Raw genomic sequence first — 26,205 nt, forward strand, 5'->3', positions numbered from 1 at the left:
CTCCTCCTGCAGACCCTCTCTGACCACTATTGCCACTCCATTTCTTCCCCTCTCATTCCCTATCCAGTACAGTTTACATCCTTTACTTAGTGGTTTTTCACCAACTCCTCTCCACCTAGTCTCAGCAAGTCCCAAGATGTCCTATTTCCTCCTTTCCATCATTTCTACAATTTCTTCTAACTTCCCAGTTAGAGTCCTTATGTTTAAGGTGCCCAGTCGTAAACCATCTCGTAATCCTTTTCCATTGCTTGGTCGGTTTCCTTTAAATCCGTTCCGTGATCCGAGGCATGTTCCCTTTTTAAAAGCAGTTGATTTATCCTCTACTGGCTTGCTAGGCCTATCGCAGCTTCACCAGAGCCCCGTTAGCCGTCACGTTTCAGGGTTCCCATAGGGCCTTCCCAGCTACCGTAGCGGTCCTGGGGCACACGAAGTCCCCGCTGTACATCGCCCCTATAGGCAGTCCCCTACTTTGTGCCGTTGCCCATCTCCCACCACTTGGACGAGGGGTTGGACTTATGGGAGACTGGACTTATGGGAGATAAACATAAACTATCCAAAGAAAGTCTGTTAACAAAGTTTCAAAAACTGGCTTTAAATGATGACTCAAGGAATATATCACAACCCCCTGCATATAGCTCACTTAGGGATCATTAGGATAAGATTATAATAGTTACTGCATGCACAGAGGTATTCAAACAATTGCTTGTCCTGTGCTCCATACAGAATGGAAAAGGAAGAAACCCTAATAACTGGTACAATGAGACATACCCTCTGCCATGCACCCCGTGGTGGTTTCCAGAGTATGAATGAAGATGCAGATGTAGAAGGATGGTAAGGATACAGTGAGCTGAGAGACTGAGGTACAGGCTCAGTTAATTATTCCATCACGTTATGACAGTTGCCCAGAAAGAAAGGCACCGGAATTTTTTTTCCTTCAACAATTCTTTATTGAACATAGTGTGAATTACATGGTGTTTTATCTACACACCCTATTTTTCCACATAATCTCCATCCCATTCAATGGCCTTCCTCCAGTGTGAAACAAGGGTGTGTATGCCCTGTCGGTACCAGTCCTTGTTCTGGTGGCCAGAGCCAATGCTTCCCATGTGAATCACCTCATCATTGTCTTCAGAGTGTCTTCCATGACTGGCATCCTTTAATGCCCCAAACATCAGCTCACAGCAACATGTCAGGTGTAACAAGCATGGATGGTCTCCCCGACTGCTGCAAATCGTGGAGCTTCACCGAATTGCTTTCCGATGACCTAACCCTCCATGCCTAGCATAAATGTCTTGTACTTCCAGTGTTATTGTGTGCTCAAATTGCATTAGGGTAACCAGTGCCTGATTAGTCATAAATAAGAAGCTTTCCAATCAATTACCATGCATGTTGTAATCAAGGTGCCTGGCATACAAAACATGACACTCTTGTACAAGAACAATTCTCAAACTTTATCATCCAAAGAATAAGCACAATGCCATTGCAAAACAGCACCTCTGCTGGCTGATGTGGAAATATTTGATGCTGTGATATAAACATGCAATTGCAACACCACATGACACTGCACTACACTGAGAAGTGATTGCCTTGGCTCTAAACTTCAACCAATTTCTATTATTGCTATAAAATAATACTTTTGACAAAAGATGTTTCACTACACTATATGTAATTTGAATATAATAATATGTGCACAGTGAGCAATGTGATGTGATGATCTGAGGTGAGGGACACTTGATATTGTGGTCATCAGTGCCCTGACGAAAAGTCAGCATGCTAATCTCATGGGTGGGGACATAGGCTGTTCCCACACGTGGAGCTGTTTATAATGTATTTAAGTCTGCCTCCCTTCCCCAGCAATTTAGGGATGAGGAAGACAGTTCACAAAATTTCACCACCCTTGTAACACTGGAATCAGTATCTGCGAGGATGGTGGGCAGATGTCCATCGAGATTGAGGGCAGCCCTAATATCAGTATATAGGACACAAATTGCCAAAATATGCTGAACTGAAAGTGGCACGCCACTAACTTCACAGAGTGGTGGACCCTCCCACTGGAGGAGGAAGCCATGTGTTAAAGGGCTAAGTCCAATGCGCAGTCTGGTAAGCAGAACCTTCTTCCAGGAGTGGGGCTGACATGAAGTCTGCCATGCCTTTGTGTTCGATTTGAGTGACCACTGTTTGTTTTCTGTCACCTGCAACCATTCAGTCTCCCGTTGATGCTTGATGCATCTGTCAGAAAATGAGATGATAGCGTGCAATGGGATGGGATGTTGATGGACAGCACCATCCTGACATGCTACGTTGACAGCTTTGTTGGTCATGTCATTTCCCTGTATCCTGATGTGGCCAGATACCCAGCAAATGATCACCTCCTAGCCACGATGTTGGAGCCACTGTAAGGAGTCATGGATGAGTTGAATCAGCTAGTCTACTAGACACATTTGGTGAAGTGCTTGCAGTGCACTAAGCAAATCAGAAGAGACAATAAACTTTGTACAGTGATTTTTGTAAACCCTCTCCAGTGCATCAGAATGCCATATAAATCCACATCATAATTTGTAAATTGTTCTGGAAGGAGCACTTTAAAAACCCTATCAGGTAAAACAGCAGAACAACCAAGGACATTCTCTTGCTGGGAACCATCTATATAAACAATGATCAAACTGTGGTATGTATTTAAAATGGACAAGAACAAAGTTATAAAAACATAATCTGGAGTACAAGTTTTCTGTGTCAAGCTTAAAATCACTTTGGGACTCTTAAAATGCCAAGGCGGCAATGTGTTCCATCGCTGGCTATGTGTTTTGATGCCTGATAGATCCAGATCCCTGAGACAGTCTGTAGCATATATCCCAAATGACTTGGTCACATGAGGCCAGCTCCTGAACAGCCATTCAAAGATGGGTTGGACCACTGAACTAAATCCCTATGACTGAGATGACACTGAGATTTTTGCCGAACCCAGAGTGGTGGTTCATCGACCTCTACACACACACTTGGAACTGGGCTGGTCTGAAAGTCTCCAGTGGATATCCGAATGCCTTCATGGTGGACAGCATCTAAAATTTTCATGTAGGAAGTACGGACTGACCAATATACTGTGCTGCCATAATCTAAATGTGATCAAGCAAATGTCCTACAAAACTGCAGGAGGCAGGACCTGTCAGCTCCCCATGTTTTTCCACTAAGTCATTTCAAAATATTCAATGACTGGAAGGCCTTTGTTCATAGGTCTTTCAGGTATGGGAGCCAAGTTAATTTCGAGTCAAATAATAAACCCAAAAAGTGCACAGTTTCTTGAAAACGTAAAATATTATCCCCCATTGTGAGCAATGGTTGGGTAAAACTTTGAAGAGCACAGTTAAAAGCAACACATGTAGTCTTCACTTGTGAGAACTGAAAACCAGTTGTCCTGGCTCAGGTTTCCGCCTCCTCCCAAGCCATGGGGTACTGCCCATCAAATCAGACCAGATCTGATTGAAACAAGAGAGGAGCTGTCCTTTTGCTTCAGGGCCCAGATAATGAAGCATGGAATAATGGATCTCATCAGGTCCTGGAGCAGTGTCTCTGGCTGTAGACAAAGCTGATTCCAGTTCCCACATGGAGAATGGAATATTGTAGACTTCCTCATTATGCAAGAAGAAACTGAGCTTCCTCATCCCCACAGTCCTACAGAACACCTGAAAAGTAGGAGTTGGCTGGATGACTTAGTGAGTGAAAAAGAAGTGTTCAACTAAAACCTGTGTCATGTCTTCTGGCATGTCCACCAAGACCCCGTTACTTGACAAGGCCATAAGGGGACATGTACTGCCCTTGCCAGAAATTTGTTGGATCTCACAAGTGATATGGGCCACCGTCTCCTGTGCACAGTCCTTTTGCTTAAAAATAGCCTGTCGACTGTACTGCAACCAATTTGCCCTTTGTATCATCCATCTGCGTGGTCTCCTGTCAGCCACAGTCCTAGTCAGCAGATGGATCCACACTGGGAAGTGGACACTAGATTGTAAATCTGTAGCCACTTCCCACTGAACTGAGTCAGCGATAGCCGTGGTACAAAAACAAAAGTCAATGGCTGAAGAAGGCTCTGTAGCTGTGGAAAAGTGTGTCATTCAAAAGACAGATATTCTCAGAATGGACAAGTAGCTTGATCATCTGACCCCTGGAGCAAGTGATAGTTGAGCCATACAGCACATTGTGTGCATTGAAGTCCTCCACAAGTAGAAATGGGCACGGGAGTACCTGGAAGAGTTCTGCCAGTGTGTCTACATCCTAAGCGTCATTAGGTGGAAGGTACAAAGAAAACACTGTGACATAAAAGATATGAGGACTTTCATAGCAATTGTTTGCATGGTCAGGGTAAGAGAGACAGGAGAGAAGTGGCATCTGTTATCAATGAAAACAGCCACTCCACTTTTAGCCCTGTCTCCAGTAGTATCATCCTTCCTGCATGGGTGGTGACCCCATAATGCAGGTGTGTCGGTGACTTTAAGATGTATTTCTTGTATGCAGATGCAGAATGGTTTCTCCTAGACCAGGACCTGTAATACTTTCAAATGTGAGTGATAATCATTTAAATTCCACTGTAACACAGAAGTCCCTGCGGAAGCCATTGTTTAACAAAGGTTGTTCTTGTCTGTCTCCCTTTGAGGTGGTGATTTACCAGGGATGTCAGGGAGAACGTTAGACTGTTCCCAGCTCCCCATGTCCTTTGACTGGAAGTCCGTAACCCCAAAAGCATAGTCCCCTTAGAGAGGGAAAGAGCTTGCCGATCCGAAGGTTTAACTACCACTTTCTTGGACTTGGAACCACTTTTTGAAGGATGTTTTTCTTTATTAATGGGAGGAGGTAGTTGTTTGGGTTGCAGGGATGCCTTAGTACAGGTACATTGACAATGACATGTGTTCATACTTCAATCTGTGATCTGAGTTTGTGTGGAGGCATCACCCTCAGTGATTATCATCTTCAGGGCTGATGTGAAAGAAGTAGCAAAACCAGGAGGTTGCATAGCTTTGAAAGCTTTTTTAGCTTTACCATAGGCTATGCGCCTTTGACTTACAACTCGCTGAATTTTCTTTTCCTCGCTGTAAACCTCACACTTTCTGCTCCACACTGGGTGATCCCCAGAGCAGTTTACACATTATGGAGGAAGTGTACAAGAATTGCCTGATTCCTGAGCTGAGCCTCCACTATTGCAACATGTAGCCCTCCCATTATATACCATAGTGTATGGTCAAATCTTTGACATTTGTAGCATCAGACTGGGTTAGGAGCAAATGGGCAAACCTGAAGATAGGTACAGCCTGCAAGGATATGTTCACATAATTCTGCAGCACTGAACGACTGAATGTTATGTTGCTGATTTTTCCAATTTGCCATTCACTCTCTTCATATAGTTCTGCACTTCCATGATGCCCACATTTTTCCATTCTTCATGTAGCTCTGTGCGGTCCACCTCTATCATATAGGAACAGGTAATCACTAAAGTTAAGGGTGTTATGCAACTCAGCCTCGACTAGGTAGTCACCTAAGGTCTTGCATCCCAGGAGCTTGGATATTTGGTTTGAATTAGCAGTTCCACTTTTTTGAGGCCCAGCGATACCTTCCAATTCCTTGTGAATATACAAAGAGGAGGCCTTCTCAAAAGTTCCCCCAGTTTGATTGATTACAAAGAAAGTGTTATGGCTCACTAATACCCTCTTAGTATGATTCTGAGACTTCTTTTTGGGAGAACTGACCAACCAAGCTATCTTTAATGAGTGGGTGTAAGTACTGCCTGATGGTACACCCAGCCTGTCACGAGTAGTAGTTTGATGGGACCATTCCATAGGGATCCCTTAAGGCACTAGGGAAACAAACATCAACACAGGCAGAGCCCTGCATGCTTGGGCAAGCCTTATGCAACTGGGAGGTGGCAGGTGCCCTAGAGGTTGCCCGCTAGAGATTGTTTTACCTCAACAGCCATTCACCTCATCAGCAAGTAGCACACCTTGAGGTTGAGGGTTTTTTATAGGGATGCGTACCTTCCTCACAGTCCAGGCAGTGAAGCCAAAACCCCTGTTCTCCAAAATACACAACATTCCACTGTTGCACCGCACGTGGTCGCTGAAGCCTGCCCAAAGCTTATGGTGACAGAGGGCTGGCAGCACTTACTAGTCCCCAGCTCATGAACCCTGGAGGCGACAAGCCCACACTCAGGAAATGAATGCTGAGCCTCCGAGGGGCACAGTGAACAACTTGAACTTAAGGTTAGCCTATAGTAGATTGCATGGTCTGTTAGGGAGAATGACTTACAAATGAAGGGAACATTGTTTTCTCAATAAAGTACCTAGTATTATCCTTTCTTACTTCTTTCTAATAGTGAATTCTTCCCATTTACACTGTAACTTCTATAAATTAAACTTGACTTTCTTACATTCACTCTTCTAAAAAAAAAAAAAGTTTAATGAAGTTGTCAAATGGATCCCTGCAGAATTTCTGAGTCTCTTGCAGCAGTTCAGGGCCTAGCACTTTCATAGCCATGTGCATCATATTTGATGAACATCAGTTTTTCCGTTTTTGCCATGTGCGTCACATTTGATCATACAAGGTTTCGTGAGTATTTGTCTGTGGTGCATACATGATCACACCTGCATTGAAAGCAAATGGGCATCACATTATTCTGGCCAATAGTACAAGTATTGTGATCTTGGTTTTGTAGTGGCAGCAATAGATGACAGGCAATTGTTACCTGTTTACGATGCAGTATCAGTACATGTTCCTTGTTGGCACTGACATTTTGTTTACATATGTGGCATTGTGTTGTGCTTGTTTCCAGTAAGATTTTGTGGATGTTAGGTGAAAAATGGATTCTCAAGAGGAGAGAATCTGAAAATGGTTGGAGGAATCAAGTTTATCTGATGAATCACTGTTCGGAATTGCTCATTCCTTGAGCAAGAGTAGTAGTGAAGATGAAGTAATTCCTTTGAAGAAACAAAAGGTAGACATGCAAGTTTCAAATATCACATCTACAAATGGTGCAAACAAAGTTTCATCTTCCACCTGCTCTAGAAGTTTCAGCAAGTGAGGTCAACTGGCTGTTGCATGCATCTTCAATTCCAGCTGATAGTGCCGTCAGAAGATGGCCTACGGATGAGCCAAAACCGGTCATTTTAATAAAGTTCCATTGCAATGTAGACTGTTTTTTCACTGATTTTATATAGATTACAAGACTGCTGCTTCCTGAAAATGTTACCAAACATTTTAAATACTGAGAAGTCTACTAAATGTGAGTATAAGAGAGTAGTTAATCTACCAAAAAATTATCATTTTAGGAAACTGCTCAAAGATATGAACAGAAGAGACATTCACAGTGCTTATGATATGAATGAAAAATACAACACATTCATTAACAAAGTCATTACCTTGTTTGAAAAATGTTCCTTCTAAAAGTAATTCAGATTAAAGAGAACTCTGCTACAAAATCATTGATTAGTCAAGGAATAAAGGTATCTTGTAGGACAAAAAGGAACTGTATCTGTCAGCCAGGGACAGCTTCAATGTTAATTGTTCAGCTTATTACAAGGAGTACTGCAGAATATTATGTAATCATGCAGCTAAGAAAATTCACTATGAGAAGAATGAAGCAACATCATCCAACAAAATAAAAACAGTATGGGACATAGTAAGAGATAAGTCTGGTACAACTAAAAAGGAATAGGAGCAGATAGTTCTACAAACAGATGATTCATTGGTTACAGATGGATGTAGTGTGGTAAATCTCTTTAATAAGTACTTTATATGAGGGTTGCACCAAAAGTAATGTTCCCATATTTTTTACAAATAGAAAACATTGTTTATTGTTATTAATTTATATATTGTTGAAAAGTTTACACTTTTGTCTATTTTTCAACATAGTCTCCATTATTTCTGACACACTCTTGAAGACGGTGCTGCAGCTTTTGTATTCCTAAGTCTAAGAAGTCTCCCGCCAACCTGTTGAGCAAGCGTTTGACCTCTGCTCAGACTTCATCATCGCTCTTGAAGCGTTTGCCACCTAAGTGTTCCTTTAGCTTGGGGAAGAGGTGATAATCGCTAGGGACTAAGTCCGGACTGTATGGGCGGGTGGGGCATAACAGTCCACCCAAATTTCTTCAGAAGCTCCTGTGTTTGACGAGTGATGTGGGGTCAAGCATTGTCATGAAGAAGCACTACTCACACCTTCAGTCATTCTCTCCGCCTATTCTGGATTGCTCGCCGGAGTTTGGTCAATGCTTCACAGTACCTGTCTGAGTTTGTCATCCCAGGTTGCATAAAATCAATGAGGAGTACCACCTTCCGATCTCAAAACACAGTCACCATGACCCTTCCTGCCGACTGTGTTTGTTTGAATTTCTTTGGTAGAGGTGAACCGGATTACTGCTTGAACCTCACACTTGGCGGGAGTGGAGCAGTGATTAACACTTCCATCTCTGACAGCTGCGAAGCCAACACTGAGTGACGTAGCGAATTGTGGATGGGAGGGATTGAGAGTGTGGGAACCACTGTGCACGGCACTGTTGTCATCCTCTCATCATCATCAATGCTCAAGTCACCCTATGTGGCGTCACACGCAATAAGACTTGCAACACAGTGACTGAACTTCCCCAGATGGGGCCTCCCTGCTAGCCATGTCATACTATCATTTCATTTTATTTTTTCATTGGATAATAAACTAAAAGCTACAAATATCTCCTGTGATTTTTCAAAGGGAGTTGGCTCCGTGAACCACAACATCATTTTAAGTAAACTATAATATCATGGTGTCACAGGCAATACTGCAAAATGGTTCATGTCACATCTCACAAGCAGGTAAAAAATGATGTAAGTAGAGAGACTAACAAATTAAGTTATCAGTCATCATCAGAATGGGAATTAATTCTGTGTGGTACTCCGCAAGGGCCCATGATGGAGTAGTGAGGCTGGGTGATTTGGGGGAGGGGACCAAACACCAAGGTCATCGATCCCACTGGATTTGATATGGATGAGGAAGGAAATTGTCATGCCCTTCAAAGGTACCATCCTGGCATTTGCCTGAAGCGATTTGGGGAAATCATGGAAAACCTAAATCAGGATGGCCGGACATGGGTTTGTACTGTCATCCTCCTGAATACAAGCTCAGTGCGCTAATTATTGCACCATCTCACTTGGTCATTGCTTTGTCTTGTGTACATTAATGGTGTCTAGTAAACATCGCTGTCAGAGCAGAGTTTGTTTTGTTTTCAGATGATACAAGTATTGAAATAAATAGCAAATCAAGCATAATTTTAGAAATGCAGGGTCATGAGATTTTCATGAACATTAATAAATGCTTTTTAGTCAACTTAAATAAAATCAAAAAAGGGAAATTCCAAATTGGAATATCAACAATGTAAGGAAAAGATAGGTTGCTACTTATGATAAAAATGACATGTTAAGTTGCAAACAGGCACAATTAAAAGACACTAACAGTTTAGCTTTCAGCCACACCCCTAATCAGAAAAAGATGAGAAACACACACACACACACACACACACACACACACACATATGCACACACACATTCATTCACACAAGCAACCTCACCTCATGCACAAATGACCATGTGTGTTTCACTTTCTTTTTCTGAATAAGGCTGTGGCCAAAAGCTAATGTGTAAGTGTCTTTTATTTGTGCCTGTCTGTGACTTAACATGTCATCTTTATGGTGAGTAGCAATACACCTTTTCCTTACATTACAGTCAACTTACTGTCATTAAACTTTAAAAAGACTCAATGACTGTATTTCTGAACACAAAGGTTTTTCACTGAGCATATACATAAAGTATGAAAAAATGCAGATAGAAGACGCTGACAGGGTTAAATTTCTGGGATTACAACTTGGTGATAAATTTACCTGAGGGCAGCATACAACAGAACCATCAAAACATTTAAGTAAATCCTGATTTGAAGTGAAAATGTTATCAGACACAGGTGACATAAAAATAAAAAAGGTGGCATACTTTGCTTACTTTCTTTCCATAGGTATCATATTTTGGGGTAAATCTTAGAGTCAAACAAATGTTTTCATTGTTGAAAAGCACCTAATGCACATTATTTGCAGTGTGATTCCACAGATATCCTATAGAAGCTAGTTCAAGTTACTGTGTATACAGACTACTGTTCCTCAGTATAAATATTTTGTAATGAAATCTGTAGTAAATTATATATATCTGTATCCAACAAAAAGTTCAGGTCACAAAATCAGTACTAGGAAAAAGAAAAATCTACTTAAAGACTCAATGACTCTTGCTGTAGTTCATTAATAGGTTCACTGTTCAGGAACACACATTTTGAATAACTTGCCAACAGCCATAAAAAGATAAGCTACAAATATAGTTGAGTTTAATGGGAGTCTGAAAGACTTATACATGGCCAGTTCCTCCAATGGTAAATTTTCAAACAGAACCAGTTGAAGCACTGTATGTATTATTAACAAGATTGTTACTACCAGGCGTGGCTCTTGGTCTCCATACTATGGAAGGCTGCAACATTTATCAATCAGAACTTGCCTAGATATGATGCTATGCTACAGGTCAATCTGTCACCACAACCAAGTTTTCTACTAAATAACATCAACTGCCAACTCCAAGGTAAAATCTATAGGCAGTTTATTTATCCCCAAACATCACATTTCCTGACAGTTTACCACAACAAATCGTACTAAAAGACATGTTTTAGAGAGATCTTTAATGTGGTGTATGTTAGCTTCATTGCATGCTTAAAGTTTTTCATGTTCATTTCTGAACCTCAAACATTTACTGTTTTGTGCACTCAAACCGCAGTGTTTGTGAGTTCGCATGATGATGCAGTGATGTTTCAATGACATCACGGATCTTGTGCTGTGATTGGCTGACAAAAGCAACTGCCATGGAAATGTACAAATTGTGTTTGTCATATTTACACTTGTGTATTACAAAAATATGTCTTTTAGTTGATATAGCACACACAACCACTCAACTGCATTGTGCAATGCCCTTTTAAAACTGTATGTATACCATTGCCCCTGAATTTACATTGTTTTTGTTCTTGATTCATATTTACATCAGCTCTGGGCGCACCAAGTTCCTTCAGTTTCATCCTAACTGCATGTTACAAAGCCAACAGCCTTGCCGCAGTGGTAACACCAGTTCCCGTCAGATCACCGAAGTTAAGCTCTGTCGGGTTGGGCTAGCACTTGGATGGGTGACCATCCGGTCTGCCATGTGCTGTTGGCAAGCGGAGTGCACTCAGCCCTTCTGATGCAAACTGAGGAGCTACTTGATTGAGAAGTAGCAGCTCTGGTCTCTTAAACTGACATATAACCAGTACAGCAGTGTGCTGACCGCATGCCCTTCCATATCCACATCCAGTGATGCCTGTGGGCGGAGGATGACATGGGGGCTGTTCGGTACTGTTGGGCCTTCCAAGGCCTGTTTGAACAGAGTGTTAGTTTTAAGGCATGTTCCAAAATTTTACCTGATAAATTGCACACTGAATTCACACTGTGTTGTTTTCGAACTCATGGTATGCTGCTGTTATTCGCAAGAAAATAAAACTCACTAAACTCATGCATAAGACAATTGCAAAAAGGCACTTGCTGATAATGCACATTAGCCTTAGTCAGCAAGTAAGGAAACTAAAGTAGTATGACACATTTCATACAAGTGGTATATTTCACACACTTTTTCTCTAATGATTCATGAAACTCTCACAAGGGGGTGTGTTACCATATTCTAGTGCACTCTGGTGAGGCATTTGCAAACTTATTCCAGTGATGGATAGAATAGCTGATGGCAGAAACAAAAAAACTGTCTAAAATACTATCAAAACAATAACACTAAATGTCGATTAAAGACGCATCAAAGCATAACAGAGATATACAGAGACCAGGATTCAATAGTGAAGTTTCACCAGCTCTGTTCATTCTCCTTTTGTGTATGCAGTGGAACATGAAAATTGCATGCAAGTTGGTAGGACACCCTTAAGCTGAAACACCGGAGCCTTCATGATGCCCATAAGAACTGTAGTCCATGGAAACCATGCCCCCAAACCTCTGCTAAATAGAGATAAGCAGGATTTCAAGGCACAACCTTAATACTAGCTACTACCTGTTTGAAAACATAATTTACCATCACATAGCAGCAGTTCCAAAAATGTTGACCAGCATTATTTACATCCATGTGGGAAATATGCGGAATTTGTTCCGATAGTTTAACTTCTGTATAATGTCACTGAGAAATTTATTTTGATATATATTTTTGGGAAGTTCCACCTAGTTACTACTCTCACATCCACAAAGATCTCCTCAGAATGTAATCTAATCTAATCCCTGAAGAATAATGCTATTCAGTTAGTTAGCAATGAGTTATAATATCACATTTGATCAACTATAGCCCCTTCAAGGGTTATTGAATATTTCATAACAATGAGTCAGGTTCATAATTCACTATTTCCCCTTTTTTCAAATGTCTTTAAATAATTTAATTTTTATTGTGCAAGTTAATGATGCACAAAGAAAAATGTTGGCTCAGATAAAAATAATGTTAATTTTTCAAACAAATCTCAATGAAATCAAACTTGCTGACGAATTTTTCACAGATAATGAACCATTGTTTCTTCACATTCTGCTATAATCAATAGTCATAACAGAACAGAAAGAGCAGTGTATTAATGTGTTTCTAGATAGTGGTATAAGGTGAGACTTGGAGTAAATACAAACAGAAAAAGCTGAAATGGTGTTCTGATGATTTGTTTCACATTAGTAATGAGGTGCTCGTGTATGGGATGGATAACAGTTATTGTGAGTGAGGAATTCACTTGAATAACAGTACTCATAATATTTACTGTAAAACACATCTGCCTAGAGAAACTTTCTTTTGAGCAGCACACAGAAGTTGCTCCTAACAAGTGAAAGCAGCATGCAGTATTGTCAAACAGTAAAACACGCAATCAGGGCATCTGTTTCTAAATTACTAACCTGTATCAATTTCTCACATATGTTCTGAATTTTATGAATCAATCTGCTAAACGACTATTTTGGAAAGGATAATACTCTCTTGAAGACTAAGTTGGATTTCCAGCAAATTAACAGTTTTTCTTCTACTGGACTTGAAGTAAGTAGCCCAGTGCTTACTGTATTTGAGAATAAAACAATGGAAAAACCATGATGGAATGTAACAATTTTATGAAAAGGAAAGGTGATACTCAGCATACTGGAGCTAGTGCACCCTTGTTCTTAGTTCTCAGTTTACTACATTTTGTATTGCAATCACTAACTTATATATAAAAGATAACTCATTGCTATGTTATTTGAAGATAAGACTGCACTGCTTAATACATACCATAACTCAAAATCACATCACCCACATCAAAAATCTGATTTTGCAGTAATTAACAGTTGCGGCCAAAGGTGACTATATTTCAGTCCTCAGATTCACATTCATCAGTAGTACCCTGATATGGGGGCGATCTTTTCATACCAATGTCTTTTAACAACATAACAAAAGTTATTCAAAACATTATGCAAAGACAATCAAAAAGAATTTTGCTGTCCCCTCTGATTATGAGTATTTCAATTATTAATGTTGTCAAGAAAAAAGCTACAGGCATAATTTAATTCTGGAAGTGTCTCTCAACAGTCATCAGTATACTGACAATGCAATAAAAGTATGATTTTTGTGACTGGAACATACCTCATTTGTAATTTTCTTTTTCAAGTGCTGCTTTTCAGTGAGAATCATATACAATCCAAAAGCAAACAGAATGAGTCCATGTCCAGAATCTCCAAACATTATTGCAAACAAGAATGGGAATGTAATAATTGTAAACAATCCTGCAAAGAATATTTTCACAGTTACATTTCTTACATTTTTAATTGTAAAACACCTACTAAATGTTTATCTCTTAAAGGAACTGCAATATTAAATTTGAATATGAATAGAAATAAAGGCATCATACATGAATGGACAGGAAAAGTACAGAATGGCAAACATTAATTCAATATTAAATATCTGATTTTATTTGTAACTAAAATCAGGACACATTTTACTGGTAACACAATAATGAAGAAAATCTCGTAAAGTATTTATTGTAAACAAGAAAATCAAAAGAACTGTTTCATATATTTAGTTGCATAGTGTAATGGGTCACCCTCCTCTAACATTATTTCTTCTTTTATAGAAATTAGCGATGCCATATGTACTGTCAATTCTTGTATAGGTTAAAATTATCTCAGTTGTTTAACTGAATGAACTTCATATGGTTTTGTATGTGATGTGTTATGTTTCAGGATAAAATATGTAAAAAGAAATTAATTTGTTACACTCTGTATGTACAGTTAAAATTACTCTTCTTTTAAAAATAATTGAAATTGTGAAACTTCTGGTATATTTAAAATTTGTGTTATTAATTGCACAATCTAATGCTAATTATTAAATTTTTTTCTGGACTCAATTATAAAATAATGATACAAATTAGTAAAGATTCTTCTTTTGATGTGAAAGTTTGTAAACTCATTTGCTTTGTAGACTCTTTGGAACATTGTGAGTACTGCAGAATGTAAGTAATAGTGGATGTGCCTCTGATGGAAAGGCATGTATATTTCTAATTTTGGCGACAACAATGTGAATTCATGTTCTGAAGTGGAATTGTAATCAGTGTGATATAGAAAATGGGATAAAATAAAAAGAAATTCTCAGCAACAAGCAGATCTTCATGAGTTATTCAGTTCAATAACAACCCGCCACATATCAAAATTACAGCCTCAAGAATGAACCCTAGATGCAAGACTTGGAGCCAATAACAATGAGATAATGAAGATAAATAAAAATTTTTCTTTTGTATATCTTACACCTCTCAAAGTTTCTGAAAATAGTGAGGAGATTGAGGGAAAATTAATGGTGATGCGTGGGAGGGTAAGATTACAAGTGTGGGAGTCAGCTGTGATCTGTTGACTGATAACAAAGTATTGTCTGTTGCAGAAGAAGAAAGAACAATTATGTGAGCATTTGCAATTTTTATGTAAATTAACTTCAATTACCTGATGAAAGAAGACCAGTGGACTGCCCAACAAAGTTGTATCAACAGTGACGAGATAATATCAACATTGACAGACCGGATGAATTGAAAGAGGACTTTATAACTACATGAAGGACATCAGAAAAGGTAGGTACAAATCATTTGTGAAATTGATTTTCTTTTTTGGTGGACTCGTACGATTGCTAGGAAAATGAATAGAGATGAGGGTAGTGATGTAGATGTGAAAGCTGCAGGACCCAGCCTAGAAACATTTGAACCAAATGAAAGTGTGGACAGCAAAGAAACAGCGAAAAACAATATTATGCAGTTGATTTTGGCCAAATTGGGTGCAGTTAATGATCAGTTAATATAAATAAAAACAGATAACAATAGCAAATTTAGTGCAATTAGCTATCAGTTAACAGAAATAAAAACAGATAACAACAGCAAATTTAGAGCAGTCAATGATCAGTTAATGTAAATACAATCTGAAAATAATGATAAAATGGACATTGTACAATACCAAATAGACCAACTAAATAATCTGGTTTTGGAACTAAAAAATGTGTTGTCAGATGGATTAAAAAGTGTGAATGAAAAAGTTGATGTATTAGAAAATAAATTTACTGTTTTGGAAAATGAGCTCATGGACTAATATGCACAACAAGCAAAAAATGTTGATGACATCAGAGTTGAACAGAAAGCTGTAGTAGAAAGAATGGAGCAGAACTTTAGTAGTTTAGGTCAAAAATATTAAACGTTGAAAACAGCATGCTAACTAATGTAAATGTTCTAAATCAAAAAATTTCAGTAGTTCAGGAAAATTGCATTCACAACAATCTGTACTCAAACAATGGTATTGTGTGGTCCAACATTCCAATCAAAAGTTTTCCATCAGACAATTTACATCCAGTGGATTTGCTAAACCACTGTAGAGATAGTTCTGTGTTGGGCAAGCTTGATGACTAAAAGATTAAATTTGTTAAAAGATGTCTTGAAGGTGAAGCTCTGCCTTTGGTAAATCTACATTTAGGTCAGTGGGAGACATACCAAAGTATCAAAAAAAGTTTTTTAAATAAATTTTGATCAGAAGCTGAGCAAGGGAGAATTAAAAGTGAATTTTGAATGGTCCCAATTACAGGAATAGGAACAGTATACTGTAAGAGTTTTGTAAGAACCAGCTTAAGAAATTAGCACACCTTGACAGGCCATTTGACAAAATGACTTTGATTGAAGTACTCAAAATGAGATTACCAGAGACGTTGCAGTGGGATTTAGTACACAGACCTGACAATTGCCTTGAACAACTGTTACAATATGTTGACAGGTTGGATAGGGCAGTAGAAAGAATCATGTACCATAACAGTCGAAATGATAGAGATCACAAAGGTAACAACCACAGAAACAGAGATAATGGTAATTTCTATCATGGTCAAAACTGTAATACAGACAGAAACTTTGAACATCAGCAGAATAGGAGTTATGGTGATAACCATGAGCAATTTAATAAGAGAGACAATCATAGAGGTGACTATTCAGGAAATGGCAGTCTGCCTCAAAGAAGATACACAGTTTTGGGGCAAGGAAACACAACAAGTGCATGAGCTCCAATTTACACTCACAATTAGACAATAATAACAGCATTAATAATGTGGCACAGGTATCTGAAGCTAGACAGAAGGAACGTCAGATTTCTCATTTATGTTTTGATCAAGAGTTTTGGAATACTATGTTATTTATAGCAATGTAAATGCTAATCACAAACCAGAATGTGAGAGTAATGAGAATTTTGATTTAATATGTACTAATGATTTCTTCCCTTGGTCAGAAAACAATGTTACTGATACATGTAAAACAGATTATGACTATATTGGATCCAAATTAGGAGGCATTTTTTTATGTAAATGTGAATTAGAGCTGTGAAATGACTGACATTGGTAAGTCTGAGACTAGTAGCTTATTGCAATGAATGTAGGTGAGGTGTGTGACTTTAATAGAGATGAAACTTGTGTTGTTAATCTTGTTGTTGATGAGATAACTTTAGAAGAGTATACTGATGATGATGATGATGATGAGTATCAAGTTTTTGTGGAGTTTAAGAATAATGAAGTTTCAGAGTTATTTCTGAATACAGGTAAGGTAAGTGATGTATGTGAAGACGTAAGTGAGAGCCATGGCATACCAATCCAGTCAAAGCAGTTTTTCACTAATGTCATGCAGAGTAATGATCCAAACAGTGAAGGTGAGGTATCTGTAAGCCTAGAGAATAAAGGTGAAAGTTTTTTGAAATTTGTTTGGGACCAAATTGATGATAACCTACATAAAGGTGCATTCTGCAATAAGTTAGCTGTGGTTAGTCGAAATTTGTATCCAAATTGGTGGAATAAAGTGAAAGAAGATCTAAGGAGGAAATGTAATTTTGACAGTAATATATTTTGTGTTCCTCCTGTAATAAGTAAGGTTAGTTGTGCAATGGAACCCATTCAGTGTATTCAATTTTTACTGGACAACATGTGTGACTAAAGTAATGCTATGATACCAGTAAAGGTGATAAAACCTTGTAAGAATAGTGTAGATGTACCAGTTGATGAAATTTAAAGTGATCTTTTACATGAAGTGTCTAATAACAGACACGACAATTCAGATTTTGGATGTCGTTACATTAAGATTAAGATTGACCAGTGGGAAGGGAACTGTGATTGATACAGGTAGCCCGATTTGTGGTACATCTGAACAATTTAGAGACAAGATTAAATATAGTAAGAATTTTGTGGAAACACCTGTTGTAGGTACAAAAATAAGAGGAGCTACAGGTAAGCAAAGCAAACTGGTAAAATCTCAGGTATTTTTAACATTTAATATAGAAGGTAAAACCTTTGAACATGGATGCTTAGTGATCCCCAGTCTGGAAGAAAATATAATTTTTTGTGTGGATTGGATAGCAAAAGTTGAGGCTTGTTTTGCTAAAGAATTGTTTATTTTGGAACTTAATACTTACGTGAAAACTAATTTCTGTATCTTAAGCTATGGGAAAAGTTGTACCTATTTGCAAAACATTGTGAATCAAGGTGAGTACCAGGTGTTTGATGATATAGATTTTGAAGAGACTAAGGATCAGGATTTTGAAAGTGTAGTAGATTCGTAAGTAAGGGGAGCTATGTCTCTTAATGACATACAAAAGGAACAACTTAGGAATTTGTTATTGGAGTTTAGAAATGTTTTTAGTGAAAAACCAGGAAAAGTGAAAGACTATCAGTGCATACTTTACCTTAGAGATCATCAACCTTTCTTTCTCAGGCCACATAATATACCATTTTCAAAAAGAAGAGATACAGAGGAAGAAATTCACAAATTGGAAACATGAGGTGTAATAGAGAGAAGTAGGAGTGCTTAAAATTGTGGTAAGTAAGACAAAAGATGGAGTGAGAATTGTTTTGAACTCTAGACATCTTAATAAATTTCTATCAGAGAGAATGACCATCCTGAGAACATGGAAGAGCTGTTACACAAATTTGATTATGTAAAGTAGATGAGTAGTTTAGACTTCACCTCAGGATTTCATGAGATACCACTTGAAATTAATTCTAGAAAGTGTTTTCAATATTGTGTAGTGCCATTTGTGCTAAAGGTATCTGTAGCTGAATTCATAAGAGCTCTGGGTTCTGTCTTAGGAAGTGAAGTGAGCTCAAAATTAATTGTGTATATAGATGACATTCTGGTCGCTGAAAAGACTTGGGAACAACATTTGAATCTGTTAAGAGATGTGTTTTCAAAATTAGAATCATTTGTAACAAAAAACATCTTAAATCTTCGTTGGGTTAACTGGATTTTATATAAAATTTCTACGAATGAATATTGTTATGTTTTTTTTTTGGCAGTTGATGTCTTTTGGAACTTCATAAACCTGTTTCCTCTTAAGAAAGCTACCAGTAACCAAATCATCTCTAAGTTTGAAAACACATATTTTCATCAGGTGGGTATTCCTAAGACAATTATATCTGAAAATGTTTTTCAGTTTACATCACAAGCTTGGAGAGATTTTGTTGATCATGCAAAAATAAGACATATTCTAACCTTGATTTGTCATCCTTTGAGTAATCCTGCAGAAAGATATATGAGACAGATTGGAATGCTGTTTAGAACATATTGTACTAAGAATCATACCAGTTAGATAGATTATGTCAATGATTTTGAGGATATTATAAACAGCTTACAACATTCCTCAACAGGTTTTCCACCATTTGAAATAATGTTTAATCACAGACCAGTTAACTTTATTTCTGAAAATGTTGGGTTTCCACCATGTAAAATACTGTATCCACAAGAGAGGGAACAATGTGTTAGGGAGATGACGAAGAAACAGGGAGATAGGAGAAAGCAGAGACATGATGGTAAAGGCAGATTTTCTATGTTTGAAGGAGGATATCTTGTGTTGGTGAAATCCAAAGAGAAATCTAAAGTGTTGACATCTGAGATTAAGAAATTTTTCAATATTTATATTGGACCATTCGAAACTCATGAAAATCCACATTCTAATGCATACAGACTTGTGTATCCAAAATCTAAGAAGTTGTCTGGATTACACAGTATCACTGAACTGAAAGCATGTAGACATGGGTCATAAGTATCTGATTTTTGTTTGTTTGTTCTTTTTCCATTGTCACAAATTTAGTATGTAACACGATGTGATTTCTAGAATTTTATCTTATCCATTGACTGAGTTAAAATCTGTGATACACTACATAGTTGTGTTCTGTAGTAGATATATGGTTTAGAATTTGACATATATATGCCATGAGACTAAATGAGTAGATCTTTTAGTAATCTTGACATGGGACAATTTTCATAAATTGTACTGCAAAAATTAGTAGAAGTATCTGAGCATATCTGTGTGTAATACGTTATTAGTCCAATTTTTGTTGCCTTTAACTCTGTTTATCAATGTTTCATATGTGAATACTTTTTTGTCTCAACTGATATAAATCCCATATAATTGACTTTAAAAAAAGTTTCTAATGCGAACATATCTTGTATGATGTTAAGGAGGTACTGAACAGCATATTTAGTACACAAAACAATGTTTCAGGATTTGATGTGAACACTAGATGGGAAGTTACCTATCTGTTGGAGCATGTAATGAGAACTTTAAGGAGGAAACTGAAAGATGTTGGTAGATCCATCCCATCCTCACACTGCTGTATGTCTGTACCTGCTGGACCAGTCAACTTGCAAGAGTTTGTGGGTGCTGGGTAATGTACTCAAGCATCTGTTGACTGGATCTGTGTTGTGACTATTATTTATGAATTGTTAGCCAAGACTGCTAAAGACAGTGTTGTTGTTGTTGTTGTTGTTGTTGTTGTGGTCTCCAGTCCAGAGACTGGTTTGCTGCAGCTATCCATGCTACTCTATCCTGTGCAAGCTTCTCCATCTTCGAGTACCTACTGCAAACTACATCCTTCTGAATCTGTTTAGTGTATTCATCTCTTGATCTCCCTCTATGATTTTTACCCTCCACACTGCCCTCCAGTACTAAATTGGCGATCCCTTGATGGCTCAGAATGTGTCCTACCAACCAATCCCTTCTTTTAGTCAAGCTGTACCACGAATTTCTCTTCTCCTCAATTCTATTCAATACCTAGTCATTAGTTATGTGATCTATCCATTCAATCTTCAGCATTCTTCTGTAGCACACATTTTGAAAGCTTCTATTCTTTTCTTGTTCTAACTACTTATCATCCATGTTTCACTTCCATACATGGCTAAACTCCATACAAATTCATTCAGAAACGACTTCCTGACACTTAAATCTATACTCGATGTTAACAAATTTCTCTTCTTCAGAAACACATTCCTTGCCATTGCCAGTCTACATTTTATATCCTCTCTACTTTGACCATCACCAGTTATTTTGCTCCCCAAATAGCAAAACTCATTTACTACTTTAAGTGTCTCATTACCTAATCTAATTCCCTCAGCATCACCCGACTTAATTAGACTGCATTCCATTATCCTCGTTTTGCTTTTGTTGATGTTCATCTTATATCCTCCTTTCAAGACACTGTCCACTCCATTCAGCTGCTCTTCCAGGTCCTTCGCTGTCTCTGACAGAATTACAATGTCACCAGCGAACGTCAAAGTTTTTATTTCTTCTCCAAGGATTTTAATTCCTACTCTGAATTTTTTCTTTTGTTTGCTTTACTGCTTGCTCAATGTACAGATTGAATAACATCAGGGATAGGCTACAACCCTATCTCACTCCCTTCCCAACCACTGCTTCCCTTTCATGCCCCTCAACTCTTATAACAGCCATCTGGTTTCTGTACAAATTGTAAATAGCCTTCTGCTCCCTGTATTTTACCCCTGCCAGCTCCAGAATTTGAAAGAGAGTACTCCAGTCAACATTGTAAAAAGCTTTCTCTAGGCCTACAAAGGCTAGAAACTTAGGTTTGCCTTTCCTTAATTTATCTTCTAAGATAAGTCGCAGGGTCAGTATTGCCTCACGTGTTCCAACACTTCTACAGAATCCAAACTGCTCTTCCTCAAGGTCAGCTTCTACCAGTTTTTCCATTCATCTGTAAAGAATAAACGTTAGTATTTTGCAGCTGGGTTTGAATTATAATATTCTTTTTGAAGTCTGAAGGTATTTCACCTGTCTCATACATCTTGCTCAGCAGATGGCAGAGTTTTGTCAGGGCTGGCTCTCCCAAGGCTGTCAGTAGTTCTAATGAAATGTTGTCTATTCCTGGGGCCTTGTTTTGACTTTGGCCTTTCAGTGCTCTGTCAAACTCTTCACGCAGTATCATATCTCCTATTTCATCTTCATCTACATCCTCTTCCATTTCCATAATATTGTCCTCAAGTACATCACCCTTGTAGAGACCCTCTATATAATCCTTCTACCTTTCTGCTTTCCCTTCTTTGCTTAGAACTGTGTTTCCAACTGAGCTCTCGATATTCATAAAAGGTGTTCTCTTTTCTCCAAAGGTCTCTTTAATTTTCCTGTAGGCAATATCTATCTTACCCTTAGTGAGATACACCTCTACATCCTTGCATTGGCCTCTAGCCATCCCTGCTTAGCCATTTTGCACTTCCTGTCGATCTCATTTTTCAGATGTTTGCATTCCTTTCTGCCTGCTTCATTTACTGCATTTTTATGTTTTCTCCTTTCATCAATTAAATTCAATATATCTTCTGTTACCCAAGGATTTCTACTAGCCCTCATCTTTTTACCTACTTGATCCTCTGCTGCCTTCACTGTTTCATCTCTCAAAGCTACCCATTCTTCTTCTACCGTATTTCTTTCCTCCATTCCTGCCAATCGCTCCCTAATGTTCTCCCTGAAACTTTCTACAACCTCTGGTTCATTAAGTTTATCCAGGTCCCATCTCCTTAAATTCCCCCCCGTTTTTGCAGTTTCTTCAGTTTCAATCACCAGTTCATAACCACTAGATTGTGGTCAGAGTCCTGTAAATGTCTTACAGTTTAAAACCTGGTTCCTAAATCTCTGTCTTACCGTTATATAATCTATCTGAAACTTTCCAGTCTCTCTAGGCCTCTTTCATGTATACAACATGTATTATTCAGCATAAATACATGTAGGGGGAATTGACTTTCCAATGCATTATGTAACCTTAAATCACAATGTATTCTTTTATCAACTGCAAAAGAATCTTCTAGGTTTTTATATATGTAGGTTAGTTTGGGTGAACAGTTTGCAAATAGTGTGGAAGACATTTACTAGTATTGACAATATAATAAGATGTATACATGTCTGCTTTCATACACTGATTTTGGTTCTCAAGCTACTGGATTGTGTCATCATTCAAAACTAATTTATGACTGTGTTTACCTGTATTTATCCTGAGTATTGAAATATTGCATCTGATTGGAAGATGAGTTGTGGACAGACTCATGCTGAGCACTGTTTTGGGTATCCCTGGTAATCGGAACAGTGTATGTGCATACTCAAGGAGAGTGTACAACTGTCGATTAAGGCTAGATGCTTCTTACAGTTACTCTTTGCGTATAAATTGACTTATTGATACAATTATGAGCTTTATTCATTTTGTCATGATGAAACTCTTTTGCTGGTTTCTACCCAGCGTGGTTTGGATTCGTGGGTTGATCCCCACATCGTAAACTTTGGCCCTAATATTTTTCCATTATTTTGTCAATATTTCCCCAAATATTCTGGTTTATGTGGCTGATTGATTCCTATTCATGGTTGAGTATATTCTTTTGGTCTGTACCCATCACTGTGAGTTTTTCGAGTCGGCTCACTCATGATACACTTCAGCTCTGGAATTTTTTCTCTTCTCTTTCAAAGATTTTGAAGGTTTCATTGTATAGATCTTAACTTAAAATTTATAAATTCTAGTAATTTACATGGTCTCTGTAATTATTTCTATGGTTTAGTGGTGCAATGTTGTAGTTTTGATTTTGTATTATTTGTCTTGTGTCAGTATGTTTCACAGATATGAAAATCTGAGTGCCATATCCTGATACATTTGTAGATTATGATTTGTGTAGTAGATATTTTTATTGTATTTTCTGTAATAAGTTATGTATCAGATACTTCTATACATCTATATTATATCCTGGGCATCATTTTGTACACCATTTGGCAAACCATATAGCCTGTCACAAAATATTGTAAACATTCTGTTTCCAAAATTTGTTTGGGGGATACTGTAATGGGTCTTCCTCCTCTAACTTTATCTCTTTTTTTTATAGAAATAACTGATACCATGTATACCATCGATTCTTGTACAGTTTTAAATTATCTCAGTTGTTTAACTGAATGAACTTAATATGATTTTGTATATGCTGTGTTACATTTCAGGCTAAAATATGTAAAAAGAAATTAATTTGTTACACACTGTACGTACAGTTAAAGTAACTCTCGTGTTAAAAATAATTGAAATCATGAAATTTCTGATATATTTACAATTGGTATCATTAAATGCACACTCTAACTCTAATTATTAAATTTATTTCTGGACCCAATTATAAAACAATGATACAAGTTAGTAAATATTTTTCTTTTGACATGAAAGTTTGTAAACTCTTCTGCTTTATAAACTCTTTGGAATATTGCGAGTACCACAGAATGTAAGTAGTATTGGACATGCCTCTGATGTAAATGCATGTATATTTCTAATTTTGTCAACAACAATGTGAATTCATGTTCTGAAGTGGAATTGTAAAGTCAGTGTGATATAGAAGAATCATCATTATTTATTGGGATAAAGAATGGGATAAAATAAAAAGATACTCATAGCAACAGGCAAATCTTCATCAGTTATTAAGCTCAACAACAACCCGCAACATTATAAAAATTACAGCCGCAAGAATGTACCCTAGATGCAAGACTTGGAGCCAACAACAACAAGATAAAGAAGATAAGTAAAAAGTTTTTCTTTTATATATCTTACACCTCTTGAAGATTTTGAAAATAGTGAAGAGACTAAGAGAAAATTAATGGTGATGTGTGGGAGGGTAAGTGGCCCCTTCTTCAGGCAGAAGGGTTGGCGGGGAAGGAAGAAGGGTGAAGAAAATGCAGAGGTCTAGGAAAAGGTGTAGATTGTGGGAAAGTCACCCAGAACCATGGGTCAGGGGAGACTAACTGTACGGGATGAGAAGGAAAGACTGATTGCTGGGGGCTGCATCAGGCAAGATTTGAAAACCTGAGAGCCTAAAGTTTTCCGTGATTTCCCTAAATCACTCCAGGCAAATGCTGGGATGGTTCCTCTGAAAGGGCACGGCCAACTTCCTTCCCCATCCTTCCCTAATCCGATGAGACCGATGACCACGCTGTCTGGTCTCCTTCCCCAAAAAACCAATCAAACCTGAGAGCCTAAAGGTGGAAGACAGGTAATTTCCAAGACAGAAATTACTACAAAAACATTGTGCGTGAATTAATAAGAGTGAAAAGCTAAGTGCATTGTATCTAACAGAGGTGGGAGGGGGAGTGAAAAATAGACCTGCAAGATGACACATGTCATATGTAAACACTGTTCGGCATTCTACATCAGCATGACTGCCACCAAATTATCAATTAGGATGAATGGATGTAGGCAGGGGGTGTATACTGGTACCTCACAATATCCTGTTACAGAGTATGCTCTACAACATAACATTCGTGACCTCTGTGCATGTTTCACCACATGCATCATCTGGATTCTTCCTCCAGACACCAGTTTCTCAGAACTCTGCATGTGGGGACTAGCACAACAACATTTCCTTGGTTCCCGCCACCCACTTGGCCTTAATTTATGTTAATTTCTTCCGTCTCAGCATTTCTTCACTGTAACTGCTCCTTGCTTCACTCCATCTAAGTTTTCTACATCTTTCATTGTCTTTCCCATCTATTTTTCACCACCCTCTCCCCCCCCTCCCCCTCCCACCTCTTTGTTGTACAATGCACTTACCTTTTCTCACTCATTAGCTCAGGCATGATGTTTTAGTAGTAATCTCTGTCTTGCATATTACCCTGTCTTCCACCTTTAAGCTCTAAGGTTTTCAAATCTCATCTGATGCAGCCCCCAACAATCAGTCTTTCCTTCTCCTCCCGTATGGTAAGTCTCCCCTGAACTGCAGTTCTGGATGACTTTTCCAAAATCTACCCCTTTTCCTAGACCTCTCCAGTCCTTTTCCTTCACCTTTCTTCCTTCTCCTTCAACCCTTCTGCCTGAAGAAGGAGCCACTGGCTCTGAAAGCTTGAGAATTACAGCAGTCTTTTATGTGTGTGTTCTGCCACCACCTGGTGAGTAGATTTTTTATCCATTCAATTAAATAATTTTGTCAATAATTGATTGTTTTCATTGTTATAGATATAGTTACTGAATCTCAAAGAGTAGAACAAGACTTGATTTAAAAATAAGGAGAAAATATTCCTTGAAAATCAGGTGCCAGCTTACTCACATTCTGATGGAAAGAGAGAGAATACCTATACAAAGAGTTACATAAAATGCTGACTGGCAACAAATCCCACTACAAGGCAATAATGGAAGATTTTAATGTAAAATGAACACTAAAACAGAAGAATAGTTTTCAGTGGAAAGATTTGGATACCTTCATCTACATCTACATGAATACTCTGCAATACACACTTAAGTGCCTGGCAGAGGGTTCTACAAACCCCCTTCAGGCTATTTCACTACCATTCCACTCTCCAA

The 26,205-nt window shown here is 38.1% G+C and overlaps 1 protein-coding gene and 1 pseudogene across 2 annotated transcripts in view; one reads left to right on the forward strand and one right to left on the reverse strand.

Annotated features, from left to right (window-relative positions):
* The window catches only part of LOC124615659 (V-type proton ATPase 116 kDa subunit a1-like), a 245,611-nt gene that overhangs the window by 86,429 nt on the left and 132,977 nt on the right, over positions 1-26,205 (reverse strand). For both annotated transcript variants that reach the window (XM_047143682.1, XM_047143681.1), the window contains exon 9: positions 13,705-13,844. In XM_047143682.1, the coding sequence (XP_046999638.1) occupies positions 13,705-13,844 (140 nt within the window). The remainder of the gene's footprint in view (positions 1-13,704; positions 13,845-26,205) is intronic.
* On the forward strand, positions 11,130-11,247 carry LOC124617098 (annotated as a pseudogene).

This window comes from Schistocerca americana, chromosome 5 (genome assembly GCF_021461395.2).
Source record: "Schistocerca americana isolate TAMUIC-IGC-003095 chromosome 5, iqSchAmer2.1, whole genome shotgun sequence".
NCBI classification, from domain to species: Eukaryota; Metazoa; Arthropoda; class Insecta; order Orthoptera; family Acrididae; genus Schistocerca; species Schistocerca americana.